Consider the following 23,932-nt stretch of genomic DNA (forward strand, 5'->3'; position numbering starts at 1 on the left):
GTTACCGTGACCATGACCCATCTCTTGGCAGGCAGTTTATCACCTGTGCTCCAGACAAGTCCTGCTCAGCTGAGCTGGTTCCGTGGGTGGGGACTCCCCTTTCCGGTCCTAGCACACACCATACCAGTGCACGTGAAATTGGCACAAAGGCTCTTCTCTGCACCAGATCAGCTATCGATTCTTCAGAAATTACATGGGCATTGGGTCCCCAGAAAGAAATGTATTTGCTGTGTTTTGAGGCTCTGGGATAGTTGAGAAGCTGCAGTCATACCAGCCCCAAGATCTCTCTAGAGCAGTGGTTCTCAACCTTTTTTTTTTTTTTTTTAAAGATTTATTTATTTATTATGTGTACAGGAGAGGGTGCCAGATCTCATTACAGATGGTTGTGAGCCACCATGTGGGTCTGGGAATTGAACTCAGGACCTCTGGAAGAGCAGTCAGTGCTCTTAACCTCGGAGCCATCTCTCCAGCCCCCGGTTCTCAACCTTCTTAATGCTGCAACCCTTTCATGTAGTTCCTCATATTGTGGTGACCCCAACCGTAAAATTATTTTCATTGCTACTTCATAACTCTAATTCTGCTGTTCTGAATCATAATGTAAATATTTTTGGAGTGAGAAGTTTCCCAAAGGGATCACGACCCACTGCTCTAGAGCAATCATTGCCTATACCTTGACCAGTGGAAAGCCTGATGTGTGCTGAGACAGCACACACAGTTCACGCCAGGCATGACACCCTCACTGTAGAGAGGTGATTGAAGGCCCTGGCAGGTCATATCCATGTAAAGGCTGGTTCTGCTTTAAGTCAGCTATGGGAACTCATGCCCACATTTGGCCAGTTGAGATCTGTAAAATTCAATGATAACCATCTCAGGCCCACAAGATGGCTCAGTGGGTAGTAGTCTGAAGGCCTAACAACTTGAATTTGATCACCAGATCCCATTAGGTGGCAGGAGGTAAAGTTGTCTTTTGGCCTCCACATGTGCTGTGGCATGAGCGTGCCTACATACACAAAACAAGTTTGTTTTTTTTCCAGAACGGTAACCATCTCACAAGGATGTGAAGACTCAGGTGAGGATTAGGATCCTGGGCAGTCTGGTGTTCTAGTGCTGTCACCAGAACAGTGTTAGCATTGGTGTCAGGCACACTCCCCTCCTACTGTGTCACCACCCATAGTCATCCTAAGAAAGGGACCTCATCATCTGTGCTCTGATTAGGCACTGGGACTCTGGCCTCTGGGCCTGGGGTCTTCTGCCAGTCTGCTCCATCAGAAGGCCCTGGCAACAGATCTGGCCGTCAGCATGCACAGATACATGTGCCCAGCAGAGAGGAAAAGGTTGGCCTCAAACAAGGACTTGTGGATCCCAACTCTGCCATCACCCAGCAGAGTGACAGCAGCAGGTCACCCCACTTCCTGTCCACCTCCACTCCTTTTTGAGTCTTGTTTTCCAGACTTTAAGGCAGGGAACACCCCTTTCCTAATGAAAGGAGTGTGTGTCCTAAAGCCATTCACTATGAAGGACACCCACACAAATTTAAGTAGCATGCAATTCGAAAAAATACAACCATGGATTTCTGGTTGCCCCTTCTCTGTATCTGTCAGGGTCAAGCCTGTCCTGAGACCTTTGTAAAGTGCCAAAACTCAATATTGTCATGTCAGCAAAGAAGACTTCTGTGTTTCAACAGAACTCCTATGCTTAAAACTTTTATTCCTAATGTGATGGAATTAAGAGGTGGGGCCTTGAGCCTAGCCTGGTGGCATACCCTTTAGTCTGAGCACTCCAGGAGGCAGAGGCAGGAGGATCTCTGTGAGTTTGAGGCCAGCTTGGTCTACATAGCAAGTTCCAGGACAGCCAGGGCTCCATAGTGAGACACTGTCTTAAAAAAAAAAAAAAAAAAAATGTGGGGAGAATTCCCACATAGCTATTCCTGGTTTGACTCTGGAGTGTTAGCACCTAGCTTTGATCTGCATTTTGTGACTGCTACCTCCTGTCTCTGGTACCTTCTGTTTGAAGTCTTATCTGAGAGTTTTCCAAGGGGATCAAAGCCCATGCAAACTTAGTTTAAGAACAACCCAGAACACTGTGGTATTGTTGGTTTTTTTTTTTTTTTTTTTTTTTTTTTTCCGAGACAGGGTTTCTGTGTAGTTTTGGTACCTGTCCTGGATCTCGCTCTGTAGCCCAGGCTGGCCTCAAACTCACAGAGATCCACCTGGCTCTGCCTCCCGAGTGCTGGGATTAAACGGCGCGTGCCACCACTGCCAGCTCACTGTGGTACTCTTTATTGAGAATTTACACTTGGCATTGTCCCTCTCGGGGTGGGGGTTGGGGGCTTAGATGAAGACTTTGATATATGGAATTGACTTGCTAAAAGTGTGAACTCTATAACAATAAATGGCCCTTTACTCAGCACAGCAGTTCAGTCATAGAGACAAATCCACCCTGCAGCTAGAAAAGGCTCTGTATTTCTTTCCACGGATCAGCATGAACACCCACACCAGAAAACCAGATTTAAAAAAACAACAAAAAAAGAGGTAGGGCCTTTGTAAGTGATTAGGGGTGAGGGTGGGACCCTTCTGAATGGGATACATTTATTTATAAGAGCATGGGAACGACTTGGGAAGCCACAGTACGAAGGTGGTGGGGAGTGGCCCTCATCAGACCGTGTTGTCACCTTCACCTTGGACTTCTAACCTCCCAAAGTATGAGAAATGAGTGGTTTTATTTAAGACTTGTCTGAACAAAAGAAGACACCTTTAATGTTTAAAAACACATTTAATAAAAATCAGATTCATGAAGTAGAAAACCAGGGGAGGTGGTCATGTCCAATGTGCCCAGCAGTGATAGCAATGGTGTGCAGGCTTCATTTGGTCAGGAAGTCCATGCCAGGCCTCCTGCCAACCTCTGGCAGCAGGGCTGAAGTTCAGCCTGATCACTATCTGCAGAGAGTGCAGGAACTCGACTCCTCCTACGGGTCTGCTAAGTACAGTGGTCTGCAGTGGGGACCTGGCCGTCTGATCTGAGAAGGTATGAAGCGCCACAGGCCAATACAAAGGAGAGGGGCAAGACTCCTCCCTCTACCCAGTTTCTCTTCAGGGGAAGATCAAAGCACACACTCTGGCATACCACGGAGGGAGGCTGGGTGGCCTTGGTGGGGATGGGGGGTGGGGACAGAAGCACCCAGTACTTGACAAGGAACACCTCTGAAGGCAGCAGTGGCTCCCAGGACTCTGTCCAGCAAATTGCTTCATAATGCTGGTTTCAGTTTCATAGTGGGCTGGGCCTTGTCAGGGAAGAGCGTGACTAGAGGAGCCAGGAAAGCCCATACATACCCACAAGGGGACAGAAAGGAAGGCCACCGAAACCTCTGTTACCCATCACTAGGGTCAGGCTGCCTGTTCTTGGGAGAACAGTTTACCAGGGCTCATAGGGTTGCCTGAGGGGGGCAGGCATGTAAGTCACAGGGAAAGGGCGGGATCCAGGCAGCAGTTGAAGCAGCAACTAGAAGAGGGGGAGCCACATGGTCACAATACACGCAACACAGCGCCCCAAAGTGAACAGAGCAGCTCAGAGGGACCGGTACCTGACTACTGCAGAGCCTTCTCCTGCTGCTACTGTCCCATTGGTTATCTCCCAACGGCTCTGCCCACCCAAATGCACATCCAAGATAGAGCAGAGGAAGCCTGCCTAACGGAGACAAATGCTCCCACAGAGAGCAGACTTTATATCTTGCATGTATGGACTACATTTGGGCCTCAGCTTTGGTTTCTACCACATCCCTAGGAGTGGTGAGGAGAAAGCAGCCCAAATTCTGCACACCAGCACAAGAGACATGAATGACTAAGGCAAGGAGGCCCTTGAAAAAATGCCAACAAGTCAAAGCCATCAAGAAAAGCAGATGGACAGCAAATGGCTGGAGAAAGCGAGCCCAGAACTGGTGTAGCAAGCTTGGTCTCTGGCCCAAGAGAAGTTTGTTGCTGAAACCAGCCAGGAGCCCCAAGTACAGAAGAGCTTCTGAGGGAGCAGAGACTGCACGGCCGACTGCTCCCGGGAGCCCTGCCCGCTTTACTCCCTGTCATGCAACAGGGGCTGGAAAGAAGGAAGATGCACAGGGATTAGAGACGTGACCGTGAAAGAGCCCCTGAACTTCAGGAGCTTCACCAGGCCTGAGCTGCTCAGACAGACCCTCACCCTGCAGGGGGAACCCAGCCAAGCCACCAGATCTTCAGGGAAGCCCCCCAGTCCCCGAGACTGGTTCACAGCACAGCTTCCCACATCTGCGAGAAGCCTCAGTGGCCAAGAACAGGCAAGCCCTGCCCTCAGCACCTGATGTGTCGCTGAGCGCCCGTCCCACTAGTCTAGCCACAGAGCTAGCAGAACTCCACCAGGCTCAAGCCCACGCATGCACGCATGGGTCATCTCACAAAGCCAAGGACTCTTGCAGGGGAGGGGAAGCCTAGGAAGTCCCTCCCAGGCCTGGCTGCACTGATGCCAGAGTCCCCGTCTGCCACTCAATCTCCACCTTCAAACTGCTTGGCTTCCCACCAGGCTACAGGGTCAGTCTTCTCAGCAAGCTGCAAGTCCTTCCTGGGCCCTTCTCTAGATGTGGTCTTACCCCACCTAGAATGGGAGACAAGTAACCATACCTGTCTGTCAGTCAGAGCTCCTGGGTCTGGACGCTTCCATGGTGAAGCCAGAAGAACATAGAGAACCAGTAGACCAAAAGCCACCACCAAGAGCCCGGTGCTGTTGGCAAAGACTGCCTCACTAGGCAGGCTGGAGTAGGGCTTGGTGACATTTTTCCTGAAAATGACAAAATAATATGGACCTTTGAGAGAATGTTCTAACTTTTTTGTTTGGTTGGTTGGTTGGTTTTTTGCCTAGCAGGAGACTGGATTCCTATGACCCGGAATTAATATACTTCCTAAGTCCCTACCATAATGGTAGGCAGGAACTTTGTAATGCTTTACCCATGAGAAAATGAGGATCCTAGTGAAATGAACTTGCCCACATTTACATAATTAGTACATATGACAACCACGATCTAAATCCAGGGCTGATTTCCAATCTCCTTTGCTGTTCACTTTACCACACTGCGTCAGAACCCAGTGCAACAGTGATGAGACAGACAGACAGACAGGCTCTGGAGGCAGACTGCCTAACTCAGTTCCCACTTCTGCCATTTACTGGCTGTGTGCTCTTAGGTAAGTTACTCTGTGCCTCACTACACATTTTTTTTTAACAAAGTCTCATAGTGGAGACCTGCCTGGCTTGAACTCACTATACAGACCAAGCTGGCCTTGAACTCACAGAGATCTGACCCACTGTGGTGCTTGCTAGTTTTAAAGGCAGGCACCACCATGGCTAGCTCATTACACTCTGTGACAACAGGAACAGATGTTGTAGGTGCTTAAGAGGATTAAAGGTGAGGTGCTTTGAGCAGTTTTGACAAACAGTAGGTGCTATATCACTTGATGCTCAGTAAGTATTGTCAGGTTACCAATTTCAACCTAAAGACTGTCACCTTCCATGAGATCAGAATGGACTCAAGCCCAGAGGCTGGCGTCTGCTAGCTGAGTCCTGTGGTTATAGGATGCATCTCCTGAAGCCCCTACTCCCTTCCATATGCCTTAGTGTTAGAGGCCCCTTAGAACTTACAAAACAAAGAACAGCTTCTCATTGATGCCGGAAATAACAGATGTGATGGATAGGGAAAGGATGCAGGCTCCGAAGAAGACGTGCACAGGTTTCAGGAGGCTTCGCAGCCACTGAGATGCCCAGGGCAGGAGAAAGATGGCAAAGCCCATGGACCACTGTGGACACAAGGGAATAGTTGACTACAGTTGTACCCATCTACCACTCTCCCACCTACCCCCCATATCACAGCTGTCACTCCTGCTGGCCACTGTTCTCTGGCCCTTCTTTTTTTTTGACTCAAACATTCCCACCATGCACAGCCCCAACCACACACCATGCCTCACTGTGATCTGCCCATTTCTATTACACAAGTAAGTGTGTGAAAACATCTAGCAACTTGTGTGTGAAGGCCTTGCAGTAATACACTCAATAAACCTAGTCCTCTTTGTTAGCATTGAATTCCTGCCAGTCCTGGTTCATGAACAATTCCAGCAAAGGACTGGCATTGGAATACTGAAATCATTTTTAGCACTGCCTTGGTTCAGAGGGAAGAGTGGAGAAAGCAGAAAAGAGGGGCATTGAGTCAGCATGCCATGTGGGTTGACAGAGTCGGGAGGACAGATGGGCAGTGTAAGAGGTGTAAGGAACAAGAAAGGAGTAGGAGCGCCAACTCTCACGGCCACTTAAATAGCTGAGTCTACAGGATATGAGGCCCTCTCCAGGCAAGGGCAGAACGAATATTTGGAGCTAGGGCTAGTAAGCCACACCCAGAGCCCATGGTGCCCAAAGGGACTCAAAAGGAGAGGGCAGAGGGCACCTACCTGGAAGGCGAAGAGGATGACGGTGGTGATGCCCAGCCAGCTATGCAGGGAGTAGAGGTGTGTGATTTTTGAATGGCTGTGGAACCGAAAGACGGCAACCAACCCCAAAACAGTGAAGGTGAAGGCCAGCAGGTGCAGTGCCGCATGGAGAACTTTCCAGGGCAGTTTGGGCCCCACCCACGACCAGGGCAGGCGGTACACCAGCGAGGCTGCAGGAGAGAAGGGTCCCAGGGCTTGGCCACATCACCCTCACCCCCTGGTGTTGCCCCACACAGCCTCTCAACAGGAAGAAGTGAGTGTCAGGACATCAACCCCTGTCCTGGTTGGTTTCTTGTCAACTTGACACAAGCTAGTTATCTGAGAACAGAGAATCTCAATTGAGAAATCCCCCCTCATCAGATTGCCTACGGGCAAGTCGGTAGGGTATTTTCTTTATCAAGCTCTCCAGAGGTAATACCATCCCTGGGCTGGTGGTCTGAGATGGTATAAGACAGCATAGACAGAGAGATGGATCATTGGTTAACAGCACTGGTTGCTCTTCTACAGGACCTGAGTTCAATCCCCAGCACCTAGAGGACAGTTCACAGCCATCTGTAACTCCAGTCCTAGAAGGATCCACACCCTCTTCTGGCCTCTGTAGGCACTGAATACACATAGTGCACAGACATACATGCAGGCAAAATAACCATATACATAAAAATGAAAACTAAAAAGATTAAGAAAGAAAGCAAGCAGGGTGGACAAGCCATGAGGTGCAACCCAGGAAGCCGCTTCCCTCCACGGCTTCTGCTTCAGTTCCTGTCCTGACTTCTCTTCATGCAGGACTAAAAGTGTAAGGTGAAACAAACCCTTTCCTCCACAAGTTGCTTTTGGTCATGCTGTTGTATCACAGTAATAGAAACCCTAACTAAGACTGCTCAGCACCTGTCACCTTCCCATCATTTGTGGGAGGCAGGTGGCCAGGAACTAAGACAAGAAGGGCCGGTTAACATGGAAGTAGTCTCAATCCTGAATGCAGCTTTGTGGGCTGATAACGCACTGTCTCTCCATGGTCTCATCACACTGCATCCATACAGGCAAGGTTGATTACGTATGAATCTAGGCACAGCTAGGTGGTGCTGGCACTTGCCTTTAATCCCAGCACTTAGGAGGCAGAGGCAGGCAGATCTCCGTGTCTTAGGGGAAAAAAGGAAAAGAACCCAGGCATGAAGGCTGACGGTGCATCTAAGCACCTGCCTATCATGTGGACAGCCCTGGGTTCAGTTCCACTCCCAACACCACAAAAAGCAAAAAGTAAAAATCTAAAGAGCTCGGGCATAGAGGTCCAAACCTAGCATCTGTTTCTTAAGTGTTTGGCTTCTTTCTAAGTCCGTTTCCTTCCTCTTCTGTAAATGGAGATGACTACAGGGCCCACCTCACGAACTTGCTCTAAGAACAAAGTGGATGTTTGGCGGTGGTGGCGCACGCCTTTAATCCCAGCACTCGGGAGACAGAGGCAGGCGGATCTCTGTGAGTTCGAGGCCAGCCTGGTCTACAGAGCGAGATCCAGGAATGGCACAAAGCTACACAGAGAAACTCTGTCTGGAAAAACCAAAAAAAAAAAAAATTAAAAACAGAAAAAGAAAAATGTAAAGGTGCAAGGTGCTTAATAATGGTTGATACCCAAGTTTGTCCTATAGCCTTCACACACATACACACATGTGCACATGCATATGCACACTACAATACACATCCTAAGAAAAAGTCAAGAACCAGGGAGGATAATGTGTGACATATACATGGTAAGCAGCTTTTGCCAATGCTATCATCATTCCCATCCTACGACTGGGTTCATTTCCCATGTTACAAGATACAGATTCGAATGCATGGGGCAAAGATGGATCCTGGACTCCACTGTAACACAAGAGGCTTCAACTTCTTGTTCTCTAGAGCAGGAGCCAAAGTGCAGCACCAAGCCAAATCCAGCCTGCTGCCTACTTCTGGGAACAACCGTTTATCGGGACACAGTTACACTCGTGTGTTTTATGTGCTTTCCATGGCTGTTCCCATGATACAATGGCAGAGCTGAGTAACTGCAATACATATTACAAAGCCTGAAAAAATTATGGCCGGTCCCTTACAGAAAGTTTCGCTGACCCTGTCTCTGATCATCTGTGAAGCTGTCCCTACACTTTCCACTTCTTCTCCCTAATGATAGCTGGTCCCAGGAACAACCCAAAATACCCTGCCATGATAGCCTCAAACTCAACCCCCCAAAATACCATTCTTGACGAGGGTAAGTGCTGCCCTGCTCAGGCTTAGGCTCTCTCATGCCCCTCACACTGTGAACACATTACTCACCAGCTCCATAGAGTACCACCATGCCAGAGACCATGAGCACTGGGTGCCAGTTGAACATGTGCACGCTGCCATCCCAGGCAAAGCCGCCACGCCAGTACTGCATCCAGTAGGTGGTGAAGAGGATGCACAGTGATCCCAGGGACCCCAGCAGCATGCAGGACAGGTAAAAACGTCCTGAAGCCATTCTGATCAACAACTCCTAGAAGAAGCACAAGTCACATGTCCTGGCTAACCATGGTAAACCCACACAACAGCTAAAGGAAGTAATACTGACCTCCCTTTCTGCCTGTGGTATGGAATCTTTTGCTTCGGTTCCCCTGTCCCCAGGTGGTCTCAGTGTTGAGGTCAGCTCACAATGAGTGATGACCCACCCCTGCACCTGGGGGCACAGACCAAGTATGGGGCTCTAGTGATATGAAAAGGCTCTGGGCTCACATCCTTGGTACTGAATGGCCTCCCCACACAGAACTAGAAGGTAAAACATGACTGCCATACCCAACCCAGTAAAGAGACAAATCAAAACCCTAAATGCCTAGATCTCAAATTCCCAGGCCCTGGGTTCCAACATAAGGCAGCAAAACCACAATCTAATGGAAGGAAACACATTCAAGCGTGGGTACATCTTCAACAAAATGACTGGGTGTGGGGGCTGCAGAAGTGGCTCAGCAGATAAGATCCCTGGCTGCTCTTATAGACCCAGGTTCAATTCCCAACACCCACATGGTGGCTCCAAACAATCTGTAACTCCAGTTCCAGGGGATCTAATGCCTTCTTCTAGTTTCCATGGACAGACATGCATGTGTTACACAAACATCATATATGCAGGAAAAACATATATATATAAAATTTTTTTTCAGGACAGGGTTTCTCTGTGTAGCCCTGGCTGTCCTGGAACTTGCTCTGTAGACCAGACTGGCCTCAAGCTCAGAGATCTGCCTGCTTCTGCCTCCCAAGTGCTGGGATTAAAGGCATGTGCCACCACCACCCGGCTCAAAAAAAAAGTTTGAAGTTTCAGAATCTGCCAGACTTTTAGCTGGGGATGCTCGGTCCCTAGCATTATGTCACCTGTGAAAAGGCTCTATGTGCTTCCACTTCTGTATAAAATGGTCTTCCTTACAGAAGATGAACTCCACGGGGCCAGGCCTTGACACCAGAACCCTCCACTCCTCTCCTTGAACTGAGGGCACCCCTTGGCTGTTCTACACCTGAGACTTACTTCTGCTTTCTCTTTTCAGGGGAAAGTCCAGAGGAGAAAAGAGGAAGCAAGAACTCATGGTCTAGAAAGTGATTATTTTTAGATTTCTACCAGGAACTAACTCAGCTTTCAGGCTTTCTCTGGTGAATATTTATGTCACAAGCAGTTATTCTTAAAAACTAGGCAAGGGGCTATATTCATAGCTCAGTGACAGGGGCTTGTTTAGCATAAGCAAGTCATGAGATAGATTCCCAGTGCCATATATACACTAAAAAAAAAAAAAAAAAAAAAAAAGCCAAGCAAGTGGGCAAAGACACAGGGCTCAGCCCTGCTTCCAGTAAATATATGACCCAGTCTATCTCCAGGGCTCACACCAAGAAGGTAATAATGTGGCCTTATGGTATTGAGGGCCACCTCTCTGGACCATGTAATAGAAAGAACAGCCAATAATGCCCAAGGCGGGACAATACCCAAATCCTCACCCTTCGACCCAGCAAAAGGCTGCCTGATCTCTGATTTCACAGTCTGAGTACCCTGAGGAAAACACCCTAAAAGAAAAGCATGGCAATAAAAACCAGTAATTGAACACCAGCTACGATCACTAGAAACTGGCCCACGGTCCCACTTACTCCTCTTGATAACCCTGTGAGGACTATCCCAACCCTATACATGAAGAATTAAAGCCCAGACGTACTAAGTATCTAGCACCAGGACCCAGCAAGTCCACAGGAGCTTCAAACCCTTTTTCCTTATCCATAGGTTATAAGCTCAAGACAAAAAAAATGTAAGGACCTTATTGAGAGTCAAGTATTATAACTTCACATTTATTACTATCATAGGATTTGAGAGAGAGACAGAGACAGAGACAGAATGCTATGTGATGTGTGTGTCCAGGCATCCATAGAAGCCAGAAAGCCAGAAAAAGGGTGTTGGATTCTCTGGAGTTAAGAGTTACAGTCAGTTGTGGACCCACCAACTTGGGTGCTGGAAACAAAATTCAGGTCCTGTGCAAGAGCAGCAAGCATACTTAACCACAGAGCCTTCTCTTCAGTTCCTATCATAGGATTTTATCCTAACCACTAACCAAACCTAAAGCTAGCTAGGCAAGGTGGTACCTGTGCCACTAGCTACTTGAGAGGCTGAATAAGGAGGATCATTTGAGTACAGGAGTTCAACACTTGCCTGAGCAACATAGTGAGTACCAGCTCCCCCAACAAACAAAAACCTGAAGCTCATGGTCCCCAGGCCTGCCCAGGCCTCTCAGTAGCCTTGAACTTCATCTCACACCATGCCAGCTATTCATCCAACCAGCAGCAGATGCTGGTCTCTCACAAGGTGGCCCACATTACTAGCAATCTCTGAGAAAGGGATGAGGGCTAAGGAACAAACAAGTTTCATGACTGAGCTACTGGGTCCAGGGATTTGTTACCCAGCCTCAGAGCTGCTTCCTTGATTCATGCAAGAGCAAAAGAGGCTTGGGATTATCAAGTGTCTGCCTAGCACAACCTCCATCTTCCAGTGAAATGCTCCAGGCATCTGACAATATTGATTTCTGCAGTTTATTGATTTTTTTTTTTACAAAAGACAAAAGGAGACAATGGTCCCCCTTGAGAATGTGTTCTTAAAAAAAATGTTCTTTCTTTACACTGTTTACTTCATCCCTTGAAGGTGCCCCTACTTTACCTTGTAATAAACTCCACATATTTTCTATATGGAAAGTTAAAACTGGGAGTGGTGGTTCATACCTATAATCCCAGCATTCCAGAGGTAGAAAGCAGAAGAACCAGAAGTTCTAGGTCATCTTCAGCTACATATATATAGTTGAGGCTAGTCTAGGCTATATAAGAACCTAGCTCCAGAAAACAAAAAACAAACAAAGAAGGCAGGGGTGGGTATAAGAAGAGAAGGCTCAGTAGTTAAGAGTGCATATTGGTTTTGTAGAGCACCAGAGCCGAGTTCCCAGCATCCACAGCTCCAAGGGACCAAACACCTACTTCTAGACTCTGCAGGCACCTACACACATGTGACATTCACACACACACACACACACACACACACCCCAAAATATTTGAGGAAAAAAAGAAAAGGGAAGGCAAAAAAAAATTCAAAAGGGACTGCATCCCCTTACAAATTCTGGATTACCACTTTGTAGCAGACTTAGAACAGATGATTGAGACAGTTTTGTGGCGGAAGGCAGGAAAGTTATATTGCTGTCTACAATTCACAAATAAGCCTTCTCTTTCCTAAAATAGCAACAGCAAAGGAAAGAACACATGCAAATGCTGAGACCAAGAGCATTTGTACTAAGAGAGAAGTTTGGACTAAGATTTCAAGACATGCTCACCACAGCTGAGTCTCCTGCCCTCACTCTACCAAGCCCCATCCTCAGGAGGGCAGCCAGCAAACTCTTTAGGCTCTAGAGAGCTTATAAAATCTCTGCCACAATTGTGTCATTCATTCTGGGCTTGTGTAATACCAGAGCAGCCAAGAAGAGTATCCTCACAAATGAACACGACTGTGCCTCATTAACACTTTATGGATACTGATGTCTAAGTTTCATACGATTTTCACATTTCACAGAATACAGTCCCCCACCCCCAATAGTTTAGATGTGGAAAAGCCACTCGGGGGTTAGCTGTGGGCCTATCCTGGTTTAAGAAGTGTACCTAATCTTTATCTCTATGTAATGTTTTCCTCAATTATCTGGCTAAAGGATTTTCATAGGCTGAGCTAAACCGGAATCAGTCCCAGGGGTAAGAAATGAATCTTCCACTCAGCCCTTCCTCTCAGGAAAAGGCTGTACTCCTGACACAGTAACTTTCAGACCAAGGGGCAGAGCTTGCTGCTCTCTCATCAAAGGCGGAGGAACATTAATTAAGAATCCTGGAAACAGCCGGGCAGTGGTGGCGCACGCCTTTAATCCCAGCACTCGGGAGGCAGAGGCAGGCGGATTTCTGTGAGTTCGAGGCCAGCCTGGGCTACCAAGTGAGTCCCAGGAAAGGCGCAAAGCTACACAGAGAAACCCTGTCTCGAAAAACCAAAAAAAAAAAAAAAAAAAAAGAATCCTGGAAACTAGATTTAGAGTTCAAATCCTATTAACCCATATCTTACAACTCAAAAGCAAAGTTGGAATCCAAAGGGCAGAGATCTGGTCAAGGCAAGTGGTAAGCCTGGTACGGGCATCCAGGTCCTGTCCTCAGTTCCCAGAACTCATTTCCAAAGGCAGCTCCTCCAAATTGCAGGACTCGAGAGTGAGCGACCTATAATATTCAACTCAGGAGTGTGAATAAAGTCCACTTTAGCACAAGTGCTCACGGACTGCTCCTTCGTCCTTCGGACGGTCAGATCTATTAAGACATAAGGAGTATGATGCTGACCCCTATGGTCCGCTTGGTCCTAGCAAGTTTTAGATAAGATGCCTTCCTTCTGAAAAGCGTCGAAGCCTCTACAAACACCACCTGCAGTATGGAAGGGGAACGGAAAAGTGTCCAATTCTTAAAAGGAAAAGCAGGCTGAATGCCGGGTTATGACAGCGCGAAGCAAGGAAGCAGCGGAACCACCACTAGAACCCGTGTCCGGGCTCTCCCAGCCCGGGCTCTTTCTCACCCCTAACTACACAGTGCGACAACTCGGAGCCAGGTCTCGGCGACCCGCCGGTCGCTGCCAAGCGCGGGAGCTGCCACTCCCCAGGCTCCTCCAGGAGGTTGAAACACTCACTTTCCGGCAAGCCTGCAGTCCGCGGGATTCGCTACAGAGGGCGCTGCCTGAGCTTTTATAGGCTCGGGCATGTCAGCTGGTACGCTAGGGCTTCTGGGAAATGAAGTCTGCGTGCTAAGGGGCGCGTTTCCAGGGCAGTTTCTGTCCGGATTCCTAGGAGCACTGCGTCCTGTTTGCCTTGTCTCTAACCCCACCCCCATCCTGAGGAAGGAGAAATGCTGGGTTTAACACCCTCTCTCCTGGGGCCCACCCTCACGAGGTGGGATGGGAGGAACGGGCAGAGGGCAGGCCCAGGAGAGCGAAGGCCCAAACATGGCGGTCAATTAGCCATCTACTTCCGGAATTTAAAGTCGGCTTCCGGAAGCAGAGACCCAGTCCCCATGACAACCGACGTTGGTTCTTTGAGGTGAGTGTAGATGATGAGCCGAGAGTGGCCGGGAGTCAGAATTTTTTTGTTGCTTTTGCTGTGAGCTTTTGGCCGAGGCATCACGGTCTGCGGGAGGCTTGGGAAGGGTAAGGAAAACCGCGTTAAACTGCAGGGTGAGGGTGATCGTGCGCGTAGCTAGAGCGAGGGGTGTTTCTATCTAAGGGATGCTCACAGTGACCCTCGATGGAGCCTCGCGAAGTGGTGCGTTTGGCCCTTACTCATTTGCGATCTGGAGAAAATGACTTGAACTCTAATCGTGTGCCCCTGCCTATAGCCAGGGGACAATTCTTTCCTACCATGAAGATTGTTGTGAGGATTAAAGAAAATTCTCTTGGTCAACAAGATTATCCTGGCGCAGGTACCTAGGAGAGAGATTATAAGTGTGAAAACTCAAGCCCAGAGAAGCTACATTCATATATCCAATAATATGGAGCTTCTCCACCGCGGGAGGTGGACAGGGCCTGGACCCCCTCTGAACCTCTGCAAAACGGGTGTTATATACACTAAAATGCCTGCTTTTCAAGTCCGGGGATTAAGTAAGGTTATAAATATGCTCCCTTACACGTGCTTCTGTGTTTCTGTCATAACCTTAGTAATCTCTTCTAGGAAAGCACTGTGTCCTCTCAGCTTTCTGTCTGACACTGCCCATTGCTATGAGACGGTATCCTCCACCTACTTAGATATCGCTCTTATCAGTTAGGAAATAGGCTGGCCGTACAGTGCCTCCATCAGAATACCACGTTGGTCAAATTAGTTTACCTTGCTGGGCCTCGGTTTTCTCATCTATGAATTGGGAAAAATAAAAGTACCTTCTACCTTATGTGGTTATGGTAAGATTTAAATAATAACTGTGATGGGAACAGTCCTTAGAGTGTTGCATGTAAGGATTTATTACTACTATTACTACTACTGCATGACCAGGCTGCCACTTCTCTGTAGTTCCCCTAAATATTATTGGTTAGACTTGTGCCTTTGTCAGGAATGGTGGTGCACTCCTGTAAAACAAGCACCCAGGAAGCTGAGGCAGGAGGATCAAGAATTCAAGACCATCTGGGGCTACATGGCAAGATCTAGGTAAAAGAAAGGAAGGAAGGAAGGAAGAAAGAAAGAAAGAAAGAAAGAAAGAAAGAAAGAAAGAAAGAGAAAAGAGCTGTGCATTTAAAAGGATCCAGGCATGGAGAAAAGTCTGATGTTATTAGTCTCTAGAAAAAATGACAAGTTGAAGTGCAGTGGGGCAGAGTCAGGATGGGCTTGGTTGATTTTGTCTTGTTTTGTTTGGAGAAGAGGCTTGGCTCTCCTAACCCAGGCTGGCCTCAAACTCTCAACCCTCCTGTTTCTGGCTCCTGAATATTGTGATTACACGTGTGTGCCATCATACCTGGCTTTAGTTGGGTTTTTGTCTTCTTGGTGTTTTGCATACTGATGCTCAGTAAATATTGACTACTAGGCTTCTAATATTGCCTTCCCTGTCCTTCCTCCTTCCTTTCTTGATTCTCTCCCCCTACAAACAGGTCCTTGCTTTAGAGCCTGGGAAACAGCTCTGATTTGGAAAAACTAGACATCTTCCCGCAAGTACCTGGCAGAGAACCAGAACTGTGGAATGTGCACTCGGGAGTCCCAAAAAGCAGATAGAAGATGCTCCAAACCAGCAACTACAGCCTGGTGCTCTCCCTGCAGTTCCTGCTGCTGTCCTATGACCTGTTTGTTAATTCCTTCTCGGAGCTACTCCGAATGGCTCCTGTCATCCAGCTGGTGCTCTTCATGTGAGTATAGGAGACATGCCTGAAACACTGAATCCAAACAGTTTGAAGGCTCTTGATAGTCACAGTTGAGCATTTTTAAAGTCATTAGTGTGTCCAGAAGTCTGTGCTGTCTGGGGGTTTGGGGTGACTATATTACAGAGAAAAACAAATCTCATGGTGTCCCTTAGACCTTAGGGCTATCTCTTAAGTCCTCACATAACCCGCCTTGGCTCTACTGTTTTATGTGTCTACAGCATCCAGGATATTGCAATCCTCTTCAACATCATCATAATTTTCCTCATGTTCTTCAACACCTTCGTCTTCCAGGCTGGCCTGGTCAACCTCTTATTCCACAAGTTCAAAGGGACCATCATTCTGACCGCTGTATACCTGGCTCTCAGCATCTCCCTTCATGTCTGGGTCATGGTAAGAATGAAAGCTCTGAATTCTTTAATTCATATTTAATCTTTAAAAATTATATATAGTTATTGTGTCGTGTTCATGTATAGGTGGATAGAGGTGTAGGTGCCAAAGAATAACTTGTGGGAGTCAGTTCTCTTCCATCATGTAGGTTCTAGGGGTTGAACTGAGGTCATCAGGCCTGGTAGCAAATGCCCACAACCACTGAGCTGTCACTGGCCCTTTCACATCTTTAAAGAGCTAGAAATAGCTGGGCATGGGGGCTAAAACATGTAATTCTAGTAGTACCCAGCAGGCCAAGGCAGGAGGATTACCACAAATTCAAGGCCATTCTGAGCTGCACAGTTAAGTTCCAGGCCAGCCTGGGCTATAGTGTAAAACTCTGTCTCAAGAAGGGGAAAAAAAGCAAAATGTGGTAGTGTATACCTGTAGTCTTAGTTCTCTGAAGGCTGTGGCAAGTTCAGCCTGGGCTACATGTAAGTTCAGAAGCAAGCTTTGCTGAGCCACTCTTCCAACACAGAACCATGAGGCCAAAATGAGCACACGATGGGCTAGAGAGATGGCTCAGAGGTTACGAGTATTTGCTGCTCTTGCAGAGGGCTGCAAGCCGCAAAAATATATGAAGTAGGACTTCAGCTGATTATGACAAGATGATACCTGGAAGAAGCCAAGGGCCTTCCAGAGGTCAAGCTAAGGCTCAAGGAGTCTTGGTGATGTTGGCTTTTGATTATTAGCTGTTTCCTACTATGAATTTCTCATGTGCTATTGTAGCTTTTCCATCATTCACTGGGCACCATTTCCCTGCTACTAAAGGAATATTTAGATAACCTTCTGTGCAGTAACGCAGCCAGGATCCCTAATTTCAGGCCTTTCTGTCATTATCATCATTACCAGCATCTGGCTAGGACCATCCCTGGATGGACGAAAGTATCTTATCGGAGATACCTCTGTACTCTCTAAGAACAGACTTAAGCATCCAGACTATCTGTTTGAGAAGGCCTGACAAATGTGCTAATTAAGCTATCTTTCTCCTTTCCAAAGTCTTATCTATAGTTTTAGATCTACCTTTAACAATTAACTCAGAACTAAAGTGTTCCAACGTACAGGTACATCTAGCTGTTACAGAAGTTGCCTAGTTAAGTTACCTAGCGACTGAGCACACTTGCCAGAAAGGGCAGGAGCAGAGATAGTTTGGAGAGATAAGGATCAAAGGGATAAAAGGGCAGTTTTATTTTCAGAGAAGGACTAGATGGAGAAGAGAAAAGAGAATGAAAGAACTAGATGGGTAAGAACTGGAGAGAAACGAACTGAGATGGGGAAGAACTAGATTGAAGGGCTAGAAGAGAGTACTAGAGGAATGAGATGGAAGATAAGGAAGAGCCAGATGGGGAAGAACAAGATGAGGAAGAACAAGATGAGAAAGAAGGAGATGGGAGAGGAGCTGAGATGGGAAAGAACTAGATGGATGAGAACCTAGACAGGGCAGAACTAAGATGAGAGAATTAAGATAGAACTTAGAGGGGACAGTTGATAAATGTAGAGAGAAATCAGGCAAGAAAGGAGCTAGGCATGAGAGCAGAATAGAAGTTGTGTAGAGAGAGAACTGACTCAGAAGAATAAAGTGTATGGACTAAGGAGTATCGTGTATGTAGATTCATTTCATATTGTCAAAGATTAAATTATCAGCTGGTTGTAGATTCTTCCCAGACACTGGGAGAGGACTATCCAGGGGCAGGACCCCTATAGTCTTCATTAGCAGAGGATCTGGATTTGTCTTCTAGCACCCACATCAGATGGTTCACAACCCCTTGTAATCCCAATCCTAAGGGATCCAACTCTCTGGCCTCTGATGGCACTGGCAAATACATGGTACACATATACACACAGAGCACTCACACATACACATAAATAAAAGTAAACCAATTTCCAGACATGGGTAGTACATGCTTTTAATCCCAGTAATTGGGAGGCAGAGGCAGGCAGATCTCTGTAAGCTAGAGGCCAGCCTGGTCTACAAAGATAGTTGCAGGCCAGCCAGAACTACATAGTATTATACCCTGTGTCAAAAATAAATAAATAAATCTCCCTTTTAAAAAAAGTATATGAAAAACATGAGATACACAAAGAGATGGAAGAATTAGGGATGCAGAAGTCAGAAGCCATGAAAATCAGATCTGATCTGGAGTCTATGTGAGATAGATGCATTCAAACTGTTGATCTGATTAAATCCTACACATACAAAAGGCTTGATTTAAAAAAAAAAAAAACAAAAACCAAAAACAACAACGAGGGACTAGAGAGGTGATGCAGAGGTTAAGAGCACTGGCTGCTCTTCCAAAGGTCCTGAGTTCAATTCCCACATGGTGGCTCACAACCATCTGTAATGAAATCTGGTGCCCTCTTCTGGTGTACAGGCATATATGCAGGCAGAATACTGTATACATAATAAATAAATCTTTAAACAACAACAAACAAACAAACAAACACAGAACACCAGAAAGAAAATGGTAAGGGCTAGGGAATATAGTTCAGTGGCAGGGCATTTACCTGGAAGGCTCAGTGCTCTGGGTTTGTGTGGGAGACCAGCCCCCACACTTATTTACCCCAGGAACTCTTGAGGATTGAGGGATAAGAGACTTAGTTAGAAATAGTGAGGAGAGAGAACAGAGAGAAAACACAGGATAGACTTGGGTGGGCCTGGATTCTCATCCATAGGCCCAGAACTTTATTCCAAAGGTCTATTTATAACAATGCCAAGGGGTGGAGCCAAAGACCTCCCCCTTGCTAGTTACAGTCACCTGGTACCCAGGCCTGTGGTCCAATCAACCTCTTATGCAGTCCTGCTGGGTACAGCCACTAGGAAACCTAGTGGGCTCCAATAGGTTTGGTCAAACCCTGTCCTGCCAAAAGAAAATCCAACTAGAAGTCCCTGTCCTCTGGAAACTCTGGTAGAAGGTGGGCAAATGAAGGTGTCCTGGGCTGGAATATAGCATGTGACAGCTCATAAGGCACTTGTGCCCAGCTTTCTGTCTTCAAGAATCCAGGGACTTTTCTATCTGTAGCAGTCAATTTACCTTTGTCCCTGATAGGCCTACCACGGTTAAAACAGGAAGTCAAGTCTGTTTTGTCATCCACTGTGTGGGTAGGTGGGTGTTAACAGGGGTATTAGGTGATAGTGTCCTATGGTTAGTATTACCAGCATTGGGTGTTGCTGAGAAATAGCCACCCAAGAGTGTTGCTTTCCTTAATGCCCGATGCCAAGTCCCCATCTTTACACTGGAAACTCAGTCCCCAAGATGCTTCTCTTTAGTTTTTCTGTAGGCTCCAGATCAGATCCAGTTCTCATGGTTTCAGATTGCTTTTGTAAGAATATGATTTGAGCTGGATGGTGATGGCTCATGCCTTTAATCCTGGCCTTGGGAGGCAGAGGCAGGTGAATCTCTGTGAGTTTGAGACCAGCCTGGTCTACAAAGTGAGTTCCAGGACAGGCTCCAAAAGCTACACAGAGAAACCCTGTCTCAAAAACAAAAAACAAACAAACAAACAAAACAAAACAAAACAATATAATTTGAAAGTTTATGTTAGTACGTGTGTGTGTGTGTAGGCAGAGTTTTTCATCGGACCACAATCAGCTGTTTCGCCAGCTGCTTCCCAAATAACCATTCAGAGACTTATTGTTTATTTTAAATGCTCGGCCAATAGCTCAGGCTTATTACTAACTAGCTCTTACAACTTAAATTAACCCATTTCTATTAATTTCTGTGTTGCCCCAAGCTTCATGGCCTTTACCTCTCCTGCATGCCCTGCTTCCTTTCCATCTAGCTGGCGACTCCTCTGACTCCACCCTCCTTCTTCCCAGCATTCTCTCTGCCTGGAAAATCTTGCCTACCTGTCAGCCAATCAGCTTTTTATTAATAATGGGAGCAACACATTTTCACAATGTACAAAAGGATTATTACAGAGCATGTGGGTATGCCTGAGTATGTACAGGTGCTCCAGAAGGAGGTGTTTGATCTGTAGCTGGAGTTACAGACAGTTGTGAGACACCCAATGTGGGTGCTAGGAACTGAACTCTGGTCCTCTAAAAGAGCAGCAAATGCTCTTAACCATTGAGCTATTTCTCTAGCCTCTCTCTCCTTCCATTTTTGCATTTATGTGGGTTCTGGGGAGGTCTTGCAGGCCCTTATCCAGATTTCTTCTGTTTTTACAAATTCGTCTATCCTTTTAAATAGCTCATGTGTCTTTTATATGCCTATTTGATGAAACTTATTAAAATCTCTGACTTTGAGTTAGGGATGTGGCCCTGGGGGCAGAGCTCTTACCCAGAATTTGGGAGACCCTGGCCTTGGTTCTCAGCACTACAAACAAAACAAAGCAGAACCGTGATCTCCAGTTACTTTTTTGCTTCTCATTGGAGCCACTGTATGGGTGCCCCAGGGCTACCTCAGAGAAGAAGCAGGGCTCACAGGAAAGCAGCAGAGCAGTGTACAAGGGTCAAGGGGCTTCCTCTGTCAGAGCCTGTGCTCCACTTCCTGCAGCCCTGTATTCAGGCTGTTGATGGGATTAAGCTCTGAGCCTACATGCACCAAAGCTGTGATCTGCCAGGAGCTGAGCCTGAGCCTGAGGGCTGGACAGTGAGCAGTGAAGTTCCTGAGATCACTTCTCCTTGACAAAGGCAATAGAGTGGAAGGAGATTAATACCACAGTCTTCAAGCTTAGAGGAGATCTCTTTGAAGCAAAAAATAAAAAGGGGCAGGGGCGCAGCTAAGAGCTGGTAAAATGGCTAAACAGGTAAAGGAACTGGCTGCCAAGCTTTGATCTCTGGGACCTACGTGATGGAAGGAGAGAACTGACTTCTATATGCTGTCCTCTATCTGTGCATGCACACTTTGTCACACTGGCACACACATACACACATAAAATTTTTGTTAATTAAAACAATTTTTGAGACAGGGTCTCACTACTATGTAGAGGAAATTAATGAGGCAATTCTATGTAGTTTATCTGATAGTCAAAAGTGGTTTATTTTGGGTAAACTTATAGCAAGCAAAGGGGTCAGTTACAGGATCCAAGAGAGGTGAGGCGCAGTCCAACGCGGTTCTCTGGAGAACTCTGACTTGGTCTGCAGTGCAGCATCCAGCATCCAGGATCACAAAGTAGCCAAGAGAAAGCGAGCATGTACACATCTCTGGTCTTAAGGGGTGCCTGTCTTGGCCATACCCTGAGCAGGAGCAGGTACCTAGCAGTTACCTGCGACAACTACCCCTACACTACTATAATCCTGGTTGGCCTGGAACTCACTATGTAGGCCAGGCTAGCCTCAGACTTACAGAAACTGCCTGCCTCTGCCCCCTAAGTGCTGGGATTAAAAGGTACCACTGTGCCCAGCTAAAAATTCTTTCTATCTATCTATCTATCTATCTATCTATCTATCTATCTATCTATCTATCTAATGTGTATGAGTGCATGATGTGCATGCTTAGTGTCCACAGAGGCCAGAAGAGAGCATTGGATCCCCTGGAACTAGAGTTATAGGAGGTTGTGAGCTATCATATAGGTGCTAGGAACTGAACCTAGGTCTGTGCTCTTAACCACTTAACCATCTTTCCAGCCCCATGAGAAATTTTTTAAGAAGGAGTTTGAGGCTCCCTTGAGAAATACACTTTGAGCTTATGAAAAGGAAGTGAGGTTAGCATGACTTTTAACCACGTGACTTTGCTGCAGCTAAGCAAGTTGGAGATGTAATAGCCTCACGTCACCTTTAACCTTTCCTTTGTACTGTCTCCTTTAGAACTTGCGATGGAAAAACTCCAGCAGCTTCATTTGGACGGACGGACTTCAAGCACTGTTTGTATTCCAGAGACTAGGTGAGGACTGGAGCGGCTTCAGGTGCACTCACGTCCTGCTGTGTCTCTGGCCGCACAGCCTTGATCCTGGCTTCCCAGCTCCATCAGGATGGCCTGGGATGGTTGGGACAGCCACACTCAAAGGAAAGAGGAAGGGCTGCCCTCTGCTCTTTCTGGGAGACAGCGAGAAGCCCTGGGGCAGTGCCGGGGCTGGCTGGGCTTGGGTTTCCCTGAAGGGGACCCTGAGGACCACCCCTGAGGCTCTTCTCTGCTCTTGTCCCCAGCTGCGGTGTTCTACTGCTACTTCTACAAGCGGACGGCTGTGAGACTGGGCGACCCCCGCTTTTACCAGGACTCGCTGTGGCTGCGGAAGGAGTTCATGCAAGTCCGAAGGTGACCACTTCATGTCCCGTCGATGAATGCCTTTCCTTCCTGGTAGAAGCCACCTGGGCTGCTCTCCAGGGAAGGACAGCCCTTGGCACCAGGAAACATGGACTTCCTAGGACATGTTCGGGCCAGCTGTGCTCAGCCTTCAAGAGCAAAGACTCTCCAGGTGTGGTTGGAAACTGAGGCAGGAGAACTGTTGTGAGTTTGAGGCCCCCTGGGCCTACCTATTGAGTTCTAGGATAGCCTAGAGAGAGAGAACCTTTCTCAAAAAAGAAGGAAGACTTTTTCCATTCCAAATTAAAGTGTTTTCCCCAGACTGTAGAACAAAGTGCAGTCTTGCCTCCTACCTCAGTCCGTCCACTTCCTTCTCTTCCTGCTCTGGACTACTCACTTTCTCTTTCCCTTCCTCCTTCCTGAAGATTCTGCAGCTCTGGAGCTCCCACTCTTTGAAGCGTATGGTTCAGCCTTTTAGGTTGCCACCTCCTGCTCTCCTGATACCATACCTGAGTGGCTGAAGGTTATAGACAATGATGGGCATGTCCTGACTGACCGCACCTTAGTCGTTTAGATTTTATATCCAAAGTACTTTTTTACGGTTCTAAAAGGAAATAAATTGAATTCTTTTTTTTTTTTTCCATAAATGGTAAAGTCTATCTGTCTGTCTAAGGTGTCTTCATGGTGAAGAGGTATACCAAGTGAGAGAGCCTCAGCATCTCTTTGACCCATGGGGTAGACTGGGCTATAAGCTAGATACAGATGCACACTGGGCTATAATATGAAGACTGCATCAAACAAAAGAGTTCTGGTACTCTTTGGAAATTCAAGGTGTGATCTCATGCCTGCCCCCAGCCCTGGAGTTTCAGATTTCTGTGCTTCCTTCAGATTCTGTGTTTACTAGAAGCTAAAATTGTCCTCAGGAGAGGAAAAAAAATGCTCTAGAGCCTCTTTGGCAAAGGAAAGTTTTAGAATCTTTATGCTACTTTCTTTCTTTCTTTTTTTTGGGGGGAGGGGAGGTTTTGAGACAGGAGGTTTCTCTGTGTAGCGTTGGCTATCCTGGCACTAGCTCTATAGACCAGGCTGGCTTCAAACTCACAAAGATCCGCCTGCCTCTGCCTCTGCCTCCCAAGTGCTGGGTTTAAAGGCGTGCACCACCACTGCCTGACTATATGCTGCTTTCTGTTGCTAGAGTAACATGTAACAAGCCATCCCCAAACTCAGTAGCACACATCCTTGTGCAGTTGGCTGGCACCTGGTGGGTTCAGCTGATCTGGGCTGGTCAGGTGATTGCAGCTGAGACTGCTCAAGTCTGTGGTCAGCCATAATAATCTTGGACCTTTAACTTGGCTAACCTATGATGACCTCAGGAGGAATAACAGTCTACTGGGCTGTGGGTCTTATGACTC

General features: G+C 47.0%; 2 protein-coding genes and 1 long non-coding RNA gene across 7 annotated transcripts; 2 read left to right on the forward strand and 1 right to left on the reverse strand.

Moving 5' to 3' along the window:
• Positions 1-323: 323 nt before the first annotated feature.
• Positions 324-4,393, forward strand: LOC131909304 (uncharacterized). Its single transcript, XR_009378822.1, has 3 exons — positions 324-1,069; positions 2,408-2,531; positions 3,781-4,393. It is a non-coding gene; the product is annotated as an uncharacterized LOC131909304 (long non-coding RNA).
• On the reverse strand, positions 3,381-14,054 carry LOC131909272 (lysosomal membrane ascorbate-dependent ferrireductase CYB561A3). 4 transcript variants are annotated; one of them, XM_059260769.1, is made up of 6 exons: positions 13,708-14,054; positions 8,796-8,994; positions 6,456-6,664; positions 5,656-5,810; positions 4,644-4,800; positions 3,381-3,498 (listed from the first exon to the last, which is right to left on the reverse strand). In XM_059260769.1, exons 2-6 carry the CDS (start codon positions 8,977-8,979, stop codon positions 3,412-3,414), a joined length of 792 nt encoding a protein of 263 aa, XP_059116752.1. In that variant the 5' UTR covers positions 8,980-8,994; positions 13,708-14,054; the 3' UTR covers positions 3,381-3,411. The 4 variants fall into 4 exon arrangements, with proteins under 4 accessions (XP_059116752.1, XP_059116758.1, XP_059116766.1 ...); XM_059260775.1 differs by having other exon boundaries at positions 13,939-14,049; XM_059260783.1 differs by lacking the exon at positions 13,708-14,054 and adding an exon at positions 13,597-13,704.
• Tmem138 (transmembrane protein 138) lies at positions 13,824-23,160 on the forward strand. 2 transcript variants are annotated; one of them, XM_059260812.1, is made up of 5 exons: positions 13,824-14,113; positions 15,646-15,897; positions 16,131-16,302; positions 22,088-22,163; positions 22,427-23,160. In XM_059260812.1, the coding sequence occupies exons 2-5, from the start codon at positions 15,770-15,772 to the stop codon at positions 22,537-22,539; spliced, it is 489 nt and encodes a 162-aa protein (XP_059116795.1). In that variant the 5' UTR covers positions 13,824-14,113; positions 15,646-15,769; the 3' UTR covers positions 22,540-23,160. The 2 variants fall into 2 exon arrangements, with proteins under 2 accessions (XP_059116795.1, XP_059116785.1); XM_059260802.1 differs by having other exon boundaries at positions 14,113-14,220.
• Positions 23,161-23,932: the final 772 nt, after the last annotated feature.

This window comes from Peromyscus eremicus, chromosome 1 (genome assembly GCF_949786415.1).
Source record: "Peromyscus eremicus chromosome 1, PerEre_H2_v1, whole genome shotgun sequence".
Taxonomy (NCBI): Eukaryota; Metazoa; Chordata; class Mammalia; order Rodentia; family Cricetidae; genus Peromyscus; species Peromyscus eremicus.

What these genes read in the sequence shown, in the direction of transcription:
- LOC131909272 (XM_059260769.1), bottom strand. Translation starts at nt 8,979, where the DNA reads ATGGCTTCAGGACGTTTTTACCTGTCCTGCATGCTGCTGGGGTCCCTG. An exon ending in GAGAAGCTGTTCTTTGTTTT is followed by an intron (nt 4,801 to 5,655) that starts GTAAGTTCTAAG and finishes TGTCATTTTCAG; the next exon opens with GAAAAATGTCACCAAGCCCT. An exon ending in GAGCTCTGACTGACAGACAG is followed by an intron (nt 3,499 to 4,643) that starts GTATGGTTACTT and finishes CCCCTCTTCTAG; the next exon opens with TTGCTGCTTCAACTGCTGCC.
- Tmem138 (XM_059260812.1), top strand. Translation starts at nt 15,770, where the DNA reads ATGCTCCAAACCAGCAACTACAGCCTGGTGCTCTCCCTGCAGTTCCTG. An exon ending in ATCCAGCTGGTGCTCTTCAT is followed by an intron (nt 15,898 to 16,130) that starts GTGAGTATAGGA and finishes ATGTGTCTACAG; the next exon opens with CATCCAGGATATTGCAATCC. An exon ending in GTTTGTATTCCAGAGACTAG is followed by an intron (nt 22,164 to 22,426) that starts GTGAGGACTGGA and finishes TCTTGTCCCCAG; the next exon opens with CTGCGGTGTTCTACTGCTAC.